We start from the raw sequence: 18,489 nt of genomic DNA, 5'->3' as shown, positions 1-18,489 counted from the left end.
GGAAACTTTCTCAACTTGATATAGGGTACCTACACAAAACCTACAGCTAACATTATACTTCATAGCAAAAAACTGAATGTTTTCTTCCTAACATCAGGAGCAAGGAATTCATATCTGCTCTCACCACTCCTATTCAACATATCACTGGAAATCCAGCATAATAAGGGACTTTTTACTTTAAAAATTATACAAATAGGAAAGGAAGAAATAAAACTGTCTCTATTTGTAGATTACACAATGGTCTGCAAAGAAAATCCCAAGGGAGGCCGGGCGCGGTGGCTCACGCCTGTAATCCCAGCACTTTGGGAGGCCGAGGTGGGCAGATCACGAGGTCAGGAGATCGAGACCATCCTGACTAACATGGTGAAACCCCCTCTCTACTAAAAATACAAAAAAAATGAACCGGGCGTGGTGGCAGGTGCCGGTAGTCCCAGCTACTCGGGAGGCTGAGGCAGGAGAATGGCGTGAACCCGGGAGGCAGAGCTTGCAGTGAGCCAAGATAGCACCACTGCACTCCAGCCTGGGTGACAGAGCAAGACTTCGTCTCAAAAAAAAAAAAAAAAAAAAGAAGAAGGATACAAATATGAAAGGAAGAAATAAAACTGTCTCTATTTGCAGATGACACAATGGTCTGCAAAGAAAATCCCAAAGGATATATGAAAACTCCTAGAACTAATATGTGAGTTCAGCAAGGTGCAAGCTACAAGATCAACATACAACACTCAACCATTTTGAGTTTGGAGTTGAATAGGTGGAAACTAAAACTTATAATATAATATAGGGCCAGGCATGGTGGCTCAAGCTGTAATCCCAGCACTTTGGGAGGCCAAGGCAGGCGGATCACCTGAAGTGGACAGCTGTAATCCCAGCACTTTGGGAGGCCAAGGCAGGCGGATCACCTGAAGTCAGGAGTTCGAAACCAACCTGCCCAATGTGGTGAAACCCCATCTCTACTGAAAATACAAAAATTAGCTGGGCGTAGTGGCGGGTGTCTGTAATCCCAGCTACTCAGGAGGCTGAGGTAGAAGAATTGCTTGAACCTGGAAGGCAGAGGTTGCAGTGAGCAGAGATCATGTCACTGCACTCCAGCCTGGGGGACAAAAGTGGAACTCCATCTCAAAAAATATAATATAATATAATATAGTATAATATAATATAATATAATATAATATAATATACAATCCCTCAAAAATAAACGTTATTTATTTTTAAATACTTATAAACCTAATAAGCATATATAGGACATGTATGCTGAAAAATACAAATGCTGATGAAAGAAACCAAAAAATATCCAAATAAATGGAGTGATATACTGTGGTTATGGATTGGAAGATTCAATGCAGTGAATGTCAGTTCTCCCCCACTTAATATACAAGTTAACTCAATTCCTATCAAAATTCCACCAAGACATTTTGTAAATATATGCAAGCTTATTTTAAAATTTATGTGAAAAATCAAAAGATCTAGATTTTGAAAAAGAATATGAGAACAATCCCTATACTCAATTTTAAGACATTATATAACTACAATAATCATGACAGTATGGCATTGGTGGAGGGATATATCTCTGTATAATACACATATCTATATCTATCTTTTAAATATCTATCTTATCAAGCAAATGGGACAGAATATAGAATTCAGAACTCAGAAATAGCACACATAAATAGGGCTAACTGAATTTTTACAAATGTGCAAAAGCAAATATTCAATGTTGAAAGGATAGTATATAGTATTTTTAAGAAATGTTAAAATGTTAATGAAACCACTGGACATCCAAAGGCAAAAAGAAAACACAAGCACACACAAACAGCAAAGAAAGAACCTCGGCCTAAACTTTATGCCTTATTCAAAATTAGCTCAAAATTGATCATAGATTTAAATACAAAACATAAAACTATTACATTTTTAGAAGAAAACATAACAGAAAATCTTTGGCACCTGGCGTCTAATGAAGAGTACTTACATATGTATGACACCATGATTATGACCCATAAAAGAAAAACAAAATCAATCACACTTCATCGAAATTTAAAACTTTTGCTGTGTGAAAGGCCCGGTTATGATGACGAAAGCCATACTCAATACTGGGGAGAAGACTTGCAAAATGCATATATAATAAAGGACTCATATCCGGAATATAGAAATCACTCTCAAAGCCCAATACATTTTTTAAAAAAGTCACTTAGAGGCTGGGCATGGTGGCTCATGCCTGTAATCTCAGCACTTTGGGAGGCTGAGACGGGCAGATCACTTGAGGCCAGGAATTCGAGACCAATCTGGCCAACATGGTGAAACCCCATCTCTACTAAAAATACAAAAAATTAGCCAGGCATACTGGTGCATGCCCGTGGTCCCAGCCACTCGGGTGGCTGAGGCATGAGAATCTCTTGAACCCACGAGGTGGAGCTTGCAGTGAGCCAAGATCGCACCACTGCACTCCATTCTGGGCGACATAGCAAGACTCCATCAAAAAAAAAAAAAAATGTCACTTAGAAAAACTAAGCCATTTTATCAATGAGGATATAGAAATGAGAAACAAGCCGACAGAAAGATGTTCAACAACTCTAGCAATAAGAGGAATGTAAATTAAGACCACAATGCCATATCACCACACACCTATTAGGACAGCCGAATTAACAACGACAACAAAAAGATTATACCAATTGCTGGTGAGGCTGCAGAGAAATTGGATTTCTCGGGCCAGGTGCAGTGGCTCACGCCTGTAATCCCAGCACTTTGGAAGGCCGAGGCGGGCAGATCACGAAGTCAGGAGATCGAGACCATCCTGGCTAACACGGTGAAACCCCGTCTCTACTAAAAATACAAAAAATTAGCCGGGCGCGGTGGCGGGCGCCTGTAGTCCCAGCTACTCGGGAGGCTGAGGCAGGAGACTGGCGTGAGCCCGGGAGGCGGAGCTTGCTGTGAGCCGAGATGGCGCCACTGCACTCCAGCCTGGGCGACAGAGCGAGACTCCGTCTCAAAAAAAAAAAAAAAAAGAAAGAAAGAAATTGGTTCTCATACATTGCTGGTGGAAATGTGAAATGTTACAGCCCCTCTGGAAAACAGTTTGAAAGGCTCTTTGAATAAGTAAACATAGACCTATCAAATGATACAGCAATTATGGCCATGGGCATTTGCCACAGACAAATGAAAATGTGTGTCCTTAGAAAAACCTGCGCATACATGTTCCTAGCAACCTTGCAGTAGCTAAAAAATGGAAATAGCCAATTCCATAAAACAGTAAATATTTTATTAGCATCAAAAAATGAATGATTGATACAAAAGTGTGGATGGATGTCAAGGGCATTATACTCAGTGAAAGACGCCATTCTCAAAAGTATTAATGCTTTTAGAGCACATTCTTGAAATTACAAAGTTATAGAGATGGAGATCAGAATAGTGATTGCCAGAGGTTAAGGATGTGGGGGAAAGAGATGGACATAGCTATAAAGGACTAGCATGGGAGAAATCTTGGTGGTGGTGGAAGAGTGCTGTATCTTGATTGCAGTGCTAGTTACACGATCTGCACATGTGATAAGATGGCATTGAGTTGAGCTGAACGTGCAGATGGTACCATGTCCATGTCCTTGATGTTGTACTATAGCTATACAGGATATAAACACTGGGGGAAACTAGGTTAAGGGTATATGAGACTACCCTGCACAGTTTTTGCTATTTCCTGTGAATCTATGATTATTTCAAAACAGAATGTTTTTGAGGCTTTCTTGCAGAAGCTTGTTACAAGGCCAATATTTCGATTCCACAGCTTTGTGGCCCCATCCAGCTGGCTGTTTCAGGGGATGATTCTGAGCCATCGGACAGAAGCTCCAGAAAGTCTCCCGGGTCTAGAAAATGTTCTGTGGTGATTGCTGGTGGACTGGATATCATCAATCCTTCTGTTAACAGCAGCTTACAAGCTGAGTTCACTCAGAACAAGGGATAGCACAGAATGCAAGTCTCATTTGGAGGTGAATGGGCAGCTTGCAGAGCCAGACCATTTGCACAGAGCAGCGCATGCCGCTGACACAGCCAGGATGATCTGTTTAGTGTCACTAATAAGAGTAGGAGGAAGCTGATAATGAAGAAGGCTCCTCATAAGTGTCATCTCTTAAACAAAAAGAGGCAGGTACAACTTTCAGAATCTCGACAGATTAGAGGATTGTACTGTTGTGCTAGTAGTGTTGTATATATCCCTTGGTAGAATTCACAATGGAACCCTCTGGGAGACTTGTAAGAACAAATTTGCTTGCACACAGGAAAATGTAGCTTGGGCCCTATATATCAAGGCCTTTTTCCCTTTAAGACCCACCTGTTGGCCTGCTTAGGCTTTCAATTCAGAATCCGAGGAATTCTTTGAGTTGTCCCGCAAAGGGACCCCTGGCCTCGTTTGTAGGTTTCTCTGTAAGTAAACCTACTCTAACCAGCTGCTCCTGGACCCTCACGTGCAGAAGGTGAGCTGAGGGTGCTGCACCTTACTCTGAGGAACACTGAAGGCCTTGAAATGCTTTAGGCAGGGAGAGGCATTATGAGGTGTGCACAGCTGTGTGGCAGCGGCACAGAGGCCACTGTGCAGCCAATGTGGAGGTTTGATTAAGGGGCAGTACTGAAGGCAGAGACCATGAAAAAGGAAACTGCCAAGTTCTGGCAGAGTGCCGTGTCCACAGGGATGGAAAGGAGAAAAAACACTGACTGTACAAATTGGCAAAACTGGCAAGACCTGACAACCGATCAAATCAGGGAGAAAAAGGGTCCCAGGTTTCCAGCCCCAGCAGCTAGGGGCAGGAGTGCAGGAATGATGTATCCTTTCGAGTATCATGGCCGTGGGTGTGAATTGCCGAGTTCTGGGGGTGCCTATAACTCTGAGGGCAAATCAATAATGTGGGCTACATGCCCAGTAAAATGGATATTACTGCTGCCACCGGGCCCCGGCACCTTAATCTAGAAAGTCCTCTGTCAATCACAGCCACAATCCTTAACTCTCGTTTGCTGACAAGGTTGATTCACCGGTGGCTTTGAGAAACAACTGGTCCTTTTCTCTGTTGCTCTTAGGAGTAATGCGTTTGAGTAAAATTATTCCAAAATTCAGATCATCTTCTTAAGACAAATATCCTAAAATTTAACTTGCTTATAGTTGAACACTCTACATAGGAGTACACTGAATTTCATCACTTTGAGAACTATAGTTTTTCTTCACTAGAAATCATATATTTTGCTGAGATCATTTATGGCTTTGGAGAGTGTGCTAGCACCTAGTTGTAAATTTTTCAGGCACAGAGTGCAATGACTCTTCTCTATAGCCCATAATGGTGGATGCTGAGTCTTTCATTTTCTGTGTGTTGAAACAAACTACAAGTTGTTTTCTGAGGAAGGCTGTGGTTTTTTCAGCAGAAACTCACTGTGCTCCCTTGACACTGTAGGTTTATATCAGGGAGGGGGGCCTGCTCACACCCTGATAAATCTCCCATATGTTCATGAACAGCTTTCTCTATGAAGAAGTCTTTGCCTTCTCTGCAGATTGTTCTCATTCAACATATTCCCAAATGAAGAATTTCTAGGTAAAGTAGTATTAATGTGTTAAAGTCTTTTGAAGACAGAGTTGGCTGCATTGATTTCCAGGCAAATTGTAATAACTTATACTTTCACTGGTTGTGTATAACAGTTCCAGTTTCATAACAATATCATTGACATTGGACATTACATGGGGTTTTAGTTTATTCTATGACAATTTAATAAATGAAAACTAGAATACAGATTTAATATTTCTATCTTTATTAGTGAGGTGTAACAGTTTCAACAGTTATTTGTCATTTTTTTCCTGTGATACATTTTGCCTATTACTAGGTTTCGGCTTTTTGCTCAATTTTATAGTAAAAAAGATTTGTGTTACATTTTCTACATTTTAGCACTTTCAAATAAGTGGGATTTGAATTTGTTCCCACTGTTTTGTTTGTTTGTTTGTTTGTTTGTTTTCGTTTTTGTTTTTGTTTTTGAGACAGAGTCTCACTCTGTCGCCCAGGCTAGAGTGCAGTGGTGCGATCTCAGCTCACTGCAAGCTCCACCTCCATGATTCATGCCATTCTCCTGCTTCAGCCTCCCGAGTAGCTGGGACTACAGGCGCCCGCCCGCCACCATACCCGGCTAATTTTTGTATTTTTAGTAGAGATGGGGTCTCACCTTGTCAGCCAGGATGGTCTTGATCTCTCGACCTTGTGATCCACCCGCTTCAGCCTCCCAAAGTGCTGGGATTACAGGCGTGAGCCACCGCACCCGGCCGGTTCCCACTGTTCCTGGTCTTTGTTTTCTGCTTTTCACTGTCATGTTAGCTGCACTTTCTTAAACTTTTCAGTTGAATATCTAACTAGTTTACTCATTGGTAATGAACACATTTTTCATTGTTGCAATTTATATCTCATTACAATATAAACAAGTTTAGGTTTTCAGTCCTTGGCATTACTTAAAGAAGGTCATCAGATGTATGTCACATGTGAGAGTGAGGTTTGTAGCTGGGAAGTAAGCCTCTCTACCATGGAGCAGAGCCAGCCCCCACCTTAAGTATGTCACCAAAGTCCCATGATGCTACTTCCCAAATTTTGTTCCACAAAGAGCATCTTGCTCAGGCACGCCATGAGTTAATGGTCTGGAGAAAACTTTATAAGCAATCATAAATAAACTAAACACAAACAAGAAATACTAGACCAATATGCCACTTTACTGGCCCAGCTAAACCTCCTTTGGGGACAGTTCTCAGCTGGGGCATTGCTGTCTCCTTCAATGGACATTTGCTGTTGTTGTAAAAATAACTAAACATTGCTTGTGGACAAATGCGCAGGACTCTCTGACCCAAGGAGTTTATAGGAAACTGCCTCCCAGTTTTTGGAGTACATGACCACTTGGACAACTTGAGGAAGAGCTCCTATGGCCTGGCAGGTCCTGGGACGGGGATCATCGTCCTGGAAAGCTCAGTTCTGCGGGTGCTAGGAGTAGAGTCTGCATCTTGTGGGTTCCTCTCCTAGTCAGCTTCCTAAGTGGCAGCACTGCAGGACCAAGGATAGAAATTGTTGAGTGAAGAGCGGATTGGACTTGAAAACAGATGCTAACTTGGCCTATAAGAGAAAAGAAGGAATCTCTGGGCACAGATATAGATAAAATTATGAGCAAAAGTGGTGAAGCAAGGAGTAGCTGCAATCCAAGTATATACATGGTGTGAAGTTAGGCACTGTGGGAGGGGCTGTTGTTGCGGCAGCTGCGGTGGCACCTCTAATCTGCCGCTAGGTGGCAGGAGAATTCCACCATGGCCACTAACCGCATCTGGGACTTTGGCTTCACCCTAGAAGCGGGATACGGGATTGGATTTGTTCCTTCTGATAAGACAGTATGGGGTGGCAAGTAGGGCTGATGGTCCCCCGTCCACAGGAAGAGAGTATGACCACAGGAACGTCCTTTTGTGTACACCAGCCTGGTGTGTGCTTGAATATCCTTTCTCAAAACACTCAGGCCAGTTCATTCCCTTGTCCCTTTCCTGCCTAGACCAGTTTCATAGCCAAGGGCTGACCGCGGTTGTTCAGCAACTTCAGGCATTGCTGGCTGCCTTCCCCTACATGTTAGAATGACCCTTCCCCACAGGACCTTCCCCTAGAACTCTGTGTTGATAGGAATGCCCCCTGCCACGCTCTCCCCTAACCCAGCCACTACTGCCGGCAATCTTCAGGGTTTCTAATTCAATGAAGACTGTTTTTTCCTTTTCCTTGTTATAAGCCTGGATATCCTGCAGGGAGCACGTTTCCATCCCGGTAGCAGTGTGTTGATGAAACCCAAATTTGAACTGCTGGACAGCCCCCCACGGGCCACATGATTGACAAATGCCCTTTTGGCCAATTTCTCCATGAAGTGGGACCACCTGGTTATTTGTGGTCCTGCAGGCAGATGGCCCTTCTTCCCCACATACCCTTAAGGACATTTCTGCTTCTAATAACAACGTTACCGGCTGGGCACTAACGTGTGTGCTTTAATTAATCTCCTGGAGAAATCTTATGTATAACCACCCACTGAAATCACTGCATCCTTATAAAGATGAACGGAGTACTCCCCTTGGAAAACAATTCCATCACCGTGGTTTTTACTATAACTGAGAGTAGTCTTGCTATTCATGTCTATTCAGAGAATATGGCAAAACTTGGCTTCCACCATCTAGTGTAAAAATTAGAATAAAGACAAACACTTCTGTTATGCTGAAAGTATATTTATATATAGATATAGATATTTACTTCTCTGTAGACAGTTTTTACTGATGAGTCATTTGAACGTTCAAAGAACAACCGATTACAATGCTACATGAACTATACCAGAATGAGATGGATAGCTTCTCAACTCATTTCACAAAGCCAGCACAAAGCTGATACCAAAACATAACAATTATAACACAAAACAGAGAACCACAGATCTCACTTAAAAATACAGATGCCAAAATACAAAACAGAACAGTAGCCGATTGAAATCAACACCACATGAAAAATGTACAACGCTTTGGCAGATACGAAACCAAGTTGAAAATCCAAACTTACACTCATGGAACTGGAACACAAACACCAGAAACAAAAATGTCCCCCCATCCTGTCAGTGGCCTCTGGCCAGGGAAACACAGGAGTGAGATCTCTGCTACACCTATTAGTGGGGAGGGGGCCTGCTGGTGGGGCCGTGGGCACTGTCACTGGTGTCAGGTTCATCCTCATCTGTGTCTTCCCACTCACATTCTGCCAGCGCTTCAAGGTAATGGAATGGCCAGCTCTGTGGATCTTTCTTATGGAGCTTGGCCAAAAACCTCAGGACAAGCATCTTGCTGGTTTCCAGGAATGCTCGAGGGCCCCAGAGGAACTCATACTCTGCAGGCTCAGTGTAGGGGATTCGCCTGTACTCTAGGTACTTCTGCCTGACAAACACTTCGGTGATGAGCTTCTTAGTATTTCCAAAGAGACCATTTGTTTCCCGGACATCCAACCCTAACTTGAACAGAAAATTAAAGATCAGATCCTCCCTGACACAATTGCCTTTCATAAAGATGAGGCTCAAGACCACCATCAGGAGGCCAAACTTGGGCCTGTCTAAATAGGATGCCACCAAATTCCCTGTATGGTAGCCTAGCTTGTTGATGATAATATAAGCGTGGTTTTTGGTATCAATTTCTTTCAATTGATTACCAAAGGCACACTCCAGCTTATTGTTGGCACGGTTGATGATGTCTAAGCACTCATCTTTATATTCTCGGATAATGACTTTCACCATCTCCGAGCGCTGGACAGGCACCTTGGCTTGGTCCTTGACTAAGAGGAACTGCACCAATGCATTTGCCCTCTCATCCAAGGGAGACAAGGGCTGTGCCTCCACCTTGGAATTATCCTGGGTGGCACTGGATCCCGGAGAGACACTTGCAACCTCAGACACAACTACAGGCAGAGAGCTCCCTGGGCTTTCAGAGAGTCCCAGGGCCCTGGAGGTGCTCGGGCCCTCCCAGGCACTCAGGGCCCAGGATGTGCTGGGCCCTTCCCAGCCACTCAGGATCCTGGAGGTGCTAGGGCCCTCCCAACCACTCAGGCCACGGGGGGTGTTTGGGTGCTCCCAGTCACCCAAGACCTGGACAGGGCTTTGGACCTCCCAGTCACTCAGATTCAGATTCTCCCAGGGCCTTGGGCCCTGCCAGTCATGAAAGGCCAGCGTGTGGCCACGGCTGTCCTCTTGGGCTTCCAGATGCTTCTTCTTCCGGGTGGCCTTGCCGGAGCGGCGTGGCGGCTCGACGGAGGTCTTGGAGGCCTCTTGAGTGGTGGCAGTTGCCTGGGGGCCAGCTGCTGTAGCCATCAGGAGGGTGGGCACAGCCTGGGTTGCCTTTGAGGCATTCATATTGGGCTGTGGGACCCATGGAACTGCAGGCAGGGCCTCTACACAGGCAAAGGGATCCTGCAGAGCATATGGCAGTGACTTTGGGGTCTCTGAGGCAGCAGAGGGGCCTTTAAAGGCATTCAGAGAGGCAGGCTGAAACTGGGAGGTAGCTGGGAAGACACTTGAGGAGGGAGCAAAGGTCTCCGGTGTGGCAGGCAGGTTTTTCCAGGCAGCTGGCAGGTGTGCTCGCGCAGCTGACACTGCCTTGGGAGCACAGAAGGTGGCAGCAAAGATCATGCGGTCTTTTGAAGGGGCCCTGCGCTCCTTCGAGGAGGTCCTGCGGTCTTTAGAGGAGCCCCTGCGGTCTATAGAAGAGGCCCTGCATTCTCCTGATGGAGTCATCAATGATTTAGCGGAGCCCAGGGGAAAATTTGCCGCTGCTACCGGGGGTCCGGGCTGGGCCTGCAAGACTGCAGGCGGTGCCTGCCAGGAAGGCTGGAGCGGCAGTGTGGGCACCTCCGCTTGCGGACCCGATGCCTGGGCCTGCTGGGGGGGTAGCTGGATTTGCACGGCTTTTTGGGAGGGCGGGGCTCCCTGAAAGGGCTGCTCCAGCTGGACCAAGGAGGGAGCCTGCCTCTGGGCCTCCTGGGCAGGCAGGGGCTGCCAGATGTGAGTGGGGGCCTTCTGGGCCTGCCAGGCCAGCGCCTGTGTCTGCTGCACCTCCTGGAACTCCATTGACGTTGGAATCTCGTGTGGCACCGGGGGCTGACCTTTGGGGGCCTGCCAGATGATGGAAGGGCAGTGCACAGCCTGCGGGGCAGACAGTGGGGCAGACAGCGGGGCCGGCAGCACAGACTGGGGCACCTGCGGGCCAACGGGCGGAGCCGCGGGTACCTGCGTAGCAGGTGGGGCCGTAGGCACCTGCGGCGCCGCCTGCACCTGCGGGGCCGGCAGCCTAGCCTGCGGGGCCTGCCGCAGTGGAGGTGGGGGTGGCAGGGCCTGCCAGAGCGGTGGCTGGGTGGCCAGGACCTGTGGGGCAGGTCGGATGGGGGGCGGCGCCTGGCGGATCAGCGGTGGGGCCTGGCGGATCACAGGTGGAGCCTGGCGGATCACTGGTGGGGCCTGGCGGATCACGGGTGGGGCCTGGCGGATCACGGGTGGGGCCTGGCGGATCACCGGTGGGGCCTGGCGGATCACCGGTGGGGCCTGGCGGATCAGCGGTGGGGCCTGCCGCACCGGTGGTGGGCCAGGGCGGATGGGTGGTGGGCCAGGGCGGATGGGCGGAGGCCCCTGGCGCATGGGCGGCGGCACCTGCCAGGTAATGGCTGGTGCCTGCCAGGTGACCTGCGTGGTCTGCCAGGTCAGGGGAGTGGCCTGCCAGCCTTGCGGCGTGGCCTGCCATCCTGGCGAGGTTGCCTGCCAGCCCGGGGGTGTGGCTAGCTGCGCTGGGGGTGCCTGCGGGCCCTGGGGAACCTGCGGAGGAGCCCTTATAACTTGAGATTGGATTTGCAGGATCAGAGGCTGAGCCTGCGGGGCCCAAGAAGCCATCGGCTGTGCAGGTGGGGCCATCGGCTGTGCAGGTGGGGCCGCCGGCTGTGCCATCTGTGCTCCTGAAGCTGGAGGTTGGGTCATCGGAGCTCTCGCACCTGGAGGATGAATCATCAGGACTCCTGGACCTGGAGGCTTGGCCATCGGTGCTCCTGAAGGCTGAGGCTGGGTCATCACGGCTGCTGGAGGCGGCTGGACCATCGGGGCTCCCGGAGCAGCAGGCTGGGCCATCAGGACTCCCGGAGTCAGAGGCTGGGCCATCAGGACTCCCGGAGCGGGAGGCTGGGCCATCGGTGTCCCCGGAGGAGGAGGATGAGCCATCGGGGTCCCCGGAGGAGGAGGATGCACCATCGGTGTCCCCGGAGGGGGAGGATGAGCCATCGGGGTCCCCGGAGGAGGAGGATGCACCATCGGGGTCCCCGGAGGAGGAGGATGGGCCATCGGGGTCCCCGGAGGAGGAGGATGGGCCATCGGGGTCCCCGGAGGGGGAGGGTGGGACATTGGGGTCCCCGGAGGAGGAGGATGGGCCATGGGAGCTCCAGGAGCTGAAGGATGCACCATCAGGACTCCCGGGGTCGGAGGCTGGGCCATCGGGGCTCCCGGAGGTGGAGGATGCACCATCAGGACCCCGGGAGTCGGAGGCTTACCCATCGAGCCCCCCAGCGGGGGAGCCGGGACTATCGGGCCCCCTAGGGCAGGAGGCTGGGTCATCGGAACCACCGGGGCGGGCAGCTGGCCCTGTGGGGCCTCCCAGGCAGGCTGAGGTGCCTGCCAAGCGGCCAATGAAGCCTGCAAGTCAATTGGAGGTGGATCCCAAGGGACTGGCGGAGCCCGGGAGGAAGCGGGCGGGGCCCGCATCAGAACCGTAGGGCGGCTATAGACAGGCGGCTTCGGGGCCTCCGCGGGAGGACTCGAGTCACCCAGATTCTTACTTAGCTGCGACATGTCCCTTTGCTGACAGCTGGTGGGTCTTTTCCTCGGACAGCTGCTGGGCCTTTTCCTCCAGAGAGAAGAGAATGCCTACGTGGCTGTTCAGAGGCTCCCTCCCTGCTGAATGCTGAATAGGAAGTGAGTGCTGCTCGCTCCGCAGCTTTCCGCAGTAAGGAGGAGGGGGGAAGGGGGCTCAATCCCGCCCCTTCCCCGCCCCCGACCACCACAAGTGGATATTGCATAGGGGCGTCTACCGGAGTCCTGGCTGACACAAGATCCCTTCTCACTCTGTCCAGTCCCCAAATGCAGACCAGTCAGACTCCACATGGATGACTTTTCACAAGGGAGTGACAGGAACCCATCCATGTTTTAGAAAAATCACTGTACTGCAGTGTGGTGTGGGAGCAGACCACTGGAAACATGGAAGGTATCCAAGACGGGGCGGGGGGTGGGGGAGATGGTGTGGTCTGGGCTAAGATGTGAGGCAGAGAATGAAAAAAGCACATTTACATAAGAGAGTTTCAAGAGTTATAGCAGACAGTTACCTGTATTATAATTGAATAAAGGAGTCAAAGACATGGAAAAGGCACACAAGTCCCTGCCTGGAGAAAGTAGGAAGTTGCAGGGACTGTTACTCTCTTAGGGTCCCAGGAGAGGCACACGGGAAGAGAGGCTGATGAGTATTGGCAGACACAGGACATTTGCGGTGCTGCGGGACTGCCAAGGAGAGATGCCCTGTACGCACTCCTGCATGAGGTCTTGGGAGTCCTGCTTGGCTATTCCTCATAAAAATAGAGTTGTGGGAGGGAATGTGGTTCCACTAGGTCTTGAAGAACACAGGCATGTTAGAGACACATGGAGAAAAGGGATAGCAGTGAGTAGAAAGAGAAGAAAAGAAGTCACCGAACTGAGACATGCCACAAATCAGTGGAAGACAGCATTTTTAGTATGGGAAAACTGCCTGTGGAATGGCTCGGATGCAGGAACAGAGTAGGTTTCTCAGTATTTTTCAGCTGCAGAATAGGAAAGAAATTAAAAAAATGAAAACCAAATAATGCACCTGAAGATAACAAAATGGGTATATAAATAGATCAAAAATTGATATATTTGGATATATAGGAAAAACAGGCAAAGAATAACAAAATTTCTGGGGAAACTACTCGTGACAAAAATCAGTTTAAATATGAGACAAATCAAGTATTAAAAGATAAAGCAGACGACAATAGTATTATTGGGCAATGCTATACAACTTTATGGTGAGAGGAAGTGATAATCTCAGTAATTGAAAAGTTTTCTGGAAATATACAAAATACTAAATATCAAGGATGTTTCGTTTAAATAGGCTGTTGGCAGCCTAGGGCAGGAGTCCAGAGTGACAAAACGTGCCACCAGGGGGCAGATGAGGACGATGAAGGGTACATCCCACTCCTCCCCAGGTACCCTTAGCCAGGGGTCCTCAAATTTGGTAATTTATGGACCCAAGGGAAGGTATGTACACACTCCTAATGTTATTATTGCCTTAAATAATAATAGAAGAATTGGGGGGGGGAAGTTTCAGTGATTTTCTGGACATTTAAGGGATGTTGTTATTCCCAGGAAACTCTTTTCAAAACAGTCAGATTTTTAAGGGTGCTTGATGATACAGTAGCCCCCCACCTTATCTGCAGGGGATACATTCCAAAACTCTCGATGCCCGAACCTGGAGACAGCACCAAACCTTATATATACCATGTATCCCTTTCATTCTTCTTCTTCACAATTTCACAGATAGTTTTGTTTTTGCCATATATCTTAGCAATCTCAGCATGCGATTTTTTCTTTCCTTATTAAGTCAAGAATTTTCACCTTTTTCCTTCAAGGAAGCACTTCATAGCTTCTGTTTGGCATACCTAAATTGCCAGGATCACTACTCTTACATTTTGGGGCCATTATTAAGTAAAACAAGGGTTCCTTGAACACAAACACTGGGAAACCGACGGGTAGATCTGATATCTGAAGCAGCTACTAAGTGGTTAATGAGCAGGCAGCGAATACAGTAGCACTCCTGTGCCTGCAGTTTCACATTGTGTGGTTTCAGTTACCTGCAATCAACTGCAGTCTGAAAAATTAAATGGAAATTTCCAGAAATAAACAATTTATAAGCTTTAGATTGCATGCCATTCTGAGTAGTAGTATGAAATTGTTCTGTTTCGTCCTGCCTGGGGCATGAATTACCCCTTTGTCTAGTGTATCCGTGCTGTATACGCTACCTGCCTGTTATTCACTTAGCGGCTGTCTCGGCTGTCAGATGAAAACATCGTAGTACGTATAGGATTCAGTACTGTTTCCAGTTTCAGGCCTCCACAGGGGGTCTCAGAATATATCCCCCAAGGATAAGGGTGGACTACTGGACATCACCCCTGTGTATCCCCAGAGAAGGCCATCTACCACAGCACACAAAAAGATTCTGCAGAATGGATACTACCATGATTCATGGTTTTTGTTTCTCCCTTGGGTTAATGGCCCAGATCCACATAGGATTTCTCAGTTTCATGGGGGTTTGGAAACACTGTAGAAGGACCAGCTCTAAATGCCTAACCCTCACAACCTGCTATTATCAACTCTGCTACATGGCTGTTACTGGCTGTGGGTGGCTTTGGAAAAATCAGTTTATTTTTTAGCCTAGGGCATTTCTATCATCACTAAAGCATACTTTTTTTCCACTCTAATTCGAATGTATAAACTATGCAGAGATTAAGTTCTCCCACTAACTGTTTCTTTTCTGGAATTATGACAGGTTTGACCTGCAGTCCACCATGCTGTTGGTCATCCCATACAATGAATGGCTCCCATTAGGGTCCGGCTATTCTCACTGATTTTGGAGGTCAGTGAACAGTGCTGACGCACAGTGTCAACTCCCACCGAATCCATTCTATGAAAAGAGCTCCGGTTTATGTTAACAGGCAACACCAAAGCCAGAAAGAAAAGATTAGGTATTATGCAAAGGAAAAAAAGATGTGTAGGAGTAGTTAGAAACGGAAGATTAATAACTTCTACACCAGCACCATTGCCACTCCTTGGAAACATTCTTTAACCGGCAGGGAAAAATTAGAGATTATGTATCCGTTGATTCTATAGGAGCAAGTAAAGAGGGTAAACCAAGTTTATTCTTCCTGGAAGAAACATCTGCTTATTTCAGATAGTCAGTGCTCTCAGACCCAGACTGTTCCTGTGGCTTTCCCTAGCTATTTACAAATTACTTGTGTGCAAAATTCACCGGAGGAAACAAGGGACACACGGGTCCTTTTTGAAAACTGACTGCCTTAATCACAGCAAAACATAATATTGCCCTGAGTCTAGTGAGGCATTAGACCACAAGTCTTGGGTCTTCCCAAATCACTCCTGTGAAATCTTCCTGCTTCCTGTAGCCCTCTTTCCCTTCCTGTGCATATGTTCTTCCTCCTCAACACCTTTGAACCAAGTGTTGTCAAAATTCCCTTTCCTCACTTTTATATGAAACAGCTTGAAAATTCAAGCTGAGTAGAAAACAAAAGGCAAAAAAATACAAAACATCCATGAAATGTTGGTCTCTCTTCCCTAATTAGAAAGGACTTTCAATGGCTTACATCAGTATATAACGACAGTATACAAAATGATTTTTAAAAATAGGGAAGGGAGAACTAAGGTATCGTGATGGGAGTAGGAAAATTGCGGAACTAGGAGCGGATGGGAGCCTGTTTTGCTCACCTTGGTATCCCCAGCTCACACTGAGTGGTCACTAAGGAGCTACAAAATGAAATGGTAAGATTAGCACCAGAACTGCCTGTCTTTCAATCTTCTGTAGCTGTTAGACTTTGTGTAAACATTCATAATTGAGTAACAAAATCAGTTATGATTTTCATAAACTCTAAAATTACTTACTTTTGAAATACCTTTTATTAAGCATTCACTATATGCCCATCACTGTGCTATAGATAAGACTACAGAGAAAAATCTGATGCAAGTCCTATTTACATCTATTGTTAGTCACATGGCGACATTAATCTAATCTATCGTTAGTCACATAGGGACATTTCACGAATCTATTGTTAGTCACATAGGGATATTCATATGGTTTTTTAGTACAATAAGGTGTTGTTGTTGCATTGTTTTAACCTCATATTGGTCATAGAGGATGAAAATAATCAAATACTCGCTTCTGCTTGGAACATGGGGTGAGGGGAGCTGTGATGCTGATTGTAGCAGTGAAAAGGAAGAAAACAAACCTGAAGCTGTGAAAGATTCATGTGTTCCAGATAGACAGTCTAAGCAGAAAAATTATTTAAAAGCATAGGAGATATCGTAAGTACAAGGTTTGAAAAAAAAAGAGTTGGAAGGATTAAAATAGTGTAACTACTGGTTATCAACAATTTATTATTTGATAAAATACCATCCTCAGAGTATAATAGACTCTATTCATTGATTTCTCACAAAATCCATAAGTGTTTGGCTTGATTTTACATGTCAAGAATTTGAGGCTCAGAAGATCTAGCAATACATAGCAGAATTCAGATTTAAATCCCAGTCTATTTGTTTTGAAAGCTGGCATTCTTTTTTTTGCTTTTTGCCACCGACCACCAGGCAGGGTCTTGCTCTCTCATGATCATAGCTCACTGCAGTCTGAAACTCCTGGGCTCAAGCGATTCTCCTGCATCAGCCTCCTGAGTAGCCGAGACTGCAGACAGGTCACACCACACGCAGGTGATTTTTGTTCGTTTGTTTTTCGTGGCGATGGGGTCTCACTATTTTGCTCAGGCTGGCCTCAAACTCCTAGGGTTAAGTGAGCCTCCCACCTTGGCCTCCCAAAGTGCTGGGAGTGTAGGCATCAGCCACTGTGCCCAGCCCATCACTCTCACCATTACACCAGTGCTGCAAAAACCTTTTAAAATATGTTAGATATAATTAATATGCAATAACATGCACAGATCTAAAGTATTCAATTTAATGAGCTTTGCCACTGAGTAATCAACACTCAAAACAATATGAATAATAGTTTTATTATCAAAGAAAATTACTGTGCACCCTTTTCTAGTCAATTATTCTACCTCCAAAAACAAACGCTTCCTTATTTCTCTCACCCTAGATTATTTTGCCTGTTCTTAAATTTCATAAAATGGAATCAGCGTAGGAGGGAGGGAGGGAGAGAGAAAGACACACAGACAGAGGTCAGTATTCCTTTGTTCAACATTTTTTAATGTAAATATGTTACACATATTGGAATTTTGCTATTTTTTTATGCTGAAAAGTATTCCATTGTATTTATAACTCCATAACTTATCTGTTACCTGTTGGCATGTGAGATATTTAAAATCTGATGCTATTATGAAAAAAAGGCTGCATTACAAATTATTTTACAAGCCTTTTGTAAATATATGCTTCCATTTGTCTTGGGTAAATGCCTGGGAGTTGAATGTCTGGGTCACAGGATAGATGGCTGTTTATGAGAAACTGTAAGAGTTCTCCATAGTTGGGTTAGACCATTTTACACTCTAATATAAGAATTATGTTAAGAATTAAGAATGCATAAGAATTCCAGGTACTTGACAACCTTGCAAAATTTTGTAGTGTCAGTCTTTTTTGATTTTTGTTATTCAACTGGATGTGAAATGGTGATTGCAGTTTTACACTACAATTAGCAAATATGAGGGTTCCAATGGATCCACATCATTGCCAAAATTGATACAGTCAATCAGCCATTTTTATTTTAGGCATTTTAGTATTTTAGGCATTTTATTTTAGGCATTTCAGTAAATGAGAAATGGTATGTCATTTATTGTGAGTTTTGTTTGTGTCTTTTCTTTTTAATTAATGGATTATTTTTTAAAGCAGTTGTAGGTTTGCAGAAAAAATGAGAGGAAAGTACAGAGACTTCTCATGTATCCCCTCTCCTCTCCCACCATTCCTGTCCCCCTACCCTTGGCAACTCCCCCTATTTTTAATGTCTTGCATTAGAGCGGTATATTTGTTACAGTCAATGAGCCAATATCATTAACTAAACTCCCTAGTTTACATTAGTATTCACTCTTTATGTATACATTTTATGGGTTTTCACACAATTGTGTGATAAATGGGTTATCACACAATTGTGTGATAACAGATGTCTGTGTCCACCATTGCATT

General features: G+C 46.0%; 1 protein-coding gene across 1 annotated transcript; it reads right to left on the bottom strand.

Moving 5' to 3' along the window:
* Nucleotides 1-8,261: 8,261 nt before the first annotated feature.
* On the bottom strand, nucleotides 8,262-12,463 carry MAGEL2 (MAGE family member L2). The gene has a single exon (XM_009249609.3). The coding sequence runs from the start codon at nucleotides 12,364-12,366 to the stop codon at nucleotides 8,668-8,670; it is 3,699 nt and encodes a 1,232-aa protein (XP_009247884.3). The 5' UTR covers nucleotides 12,367-12,463; the 3' UTR covers nucleotides 8,262-8,667.
* Between the last annotated feature and the right edge of the window lie 6,026 nt (nucleotides 12,464-18,489).

The sequence above is a fragment of the Pongo abelii genome, chromosome 16 (assembly GCF_028885655.2).
Source record: "Pongo abelii isolate AG06213 chromosome 16, NHGRI_mPonAbe1-v2.0_pri, whole genome shotgun sequence".
NCBI lineage: Eukaryota > Metazoa > Chordata > Mammalia > Primates > Hominidae > Pongo > Pongo abelii.
This window is presented reverse-complemented; position numbering and strand designations above follow the sequence as displayed.

Coding starts and splice junctions, on each gene's coding strand:
- MAGEL2 (XM_009249609.3), bottom strand. CDS start 12,366: ATGTCGCAGCTAAGTAAGAATCTGGGTGACTCGAGTCCTCCCGCGGAG.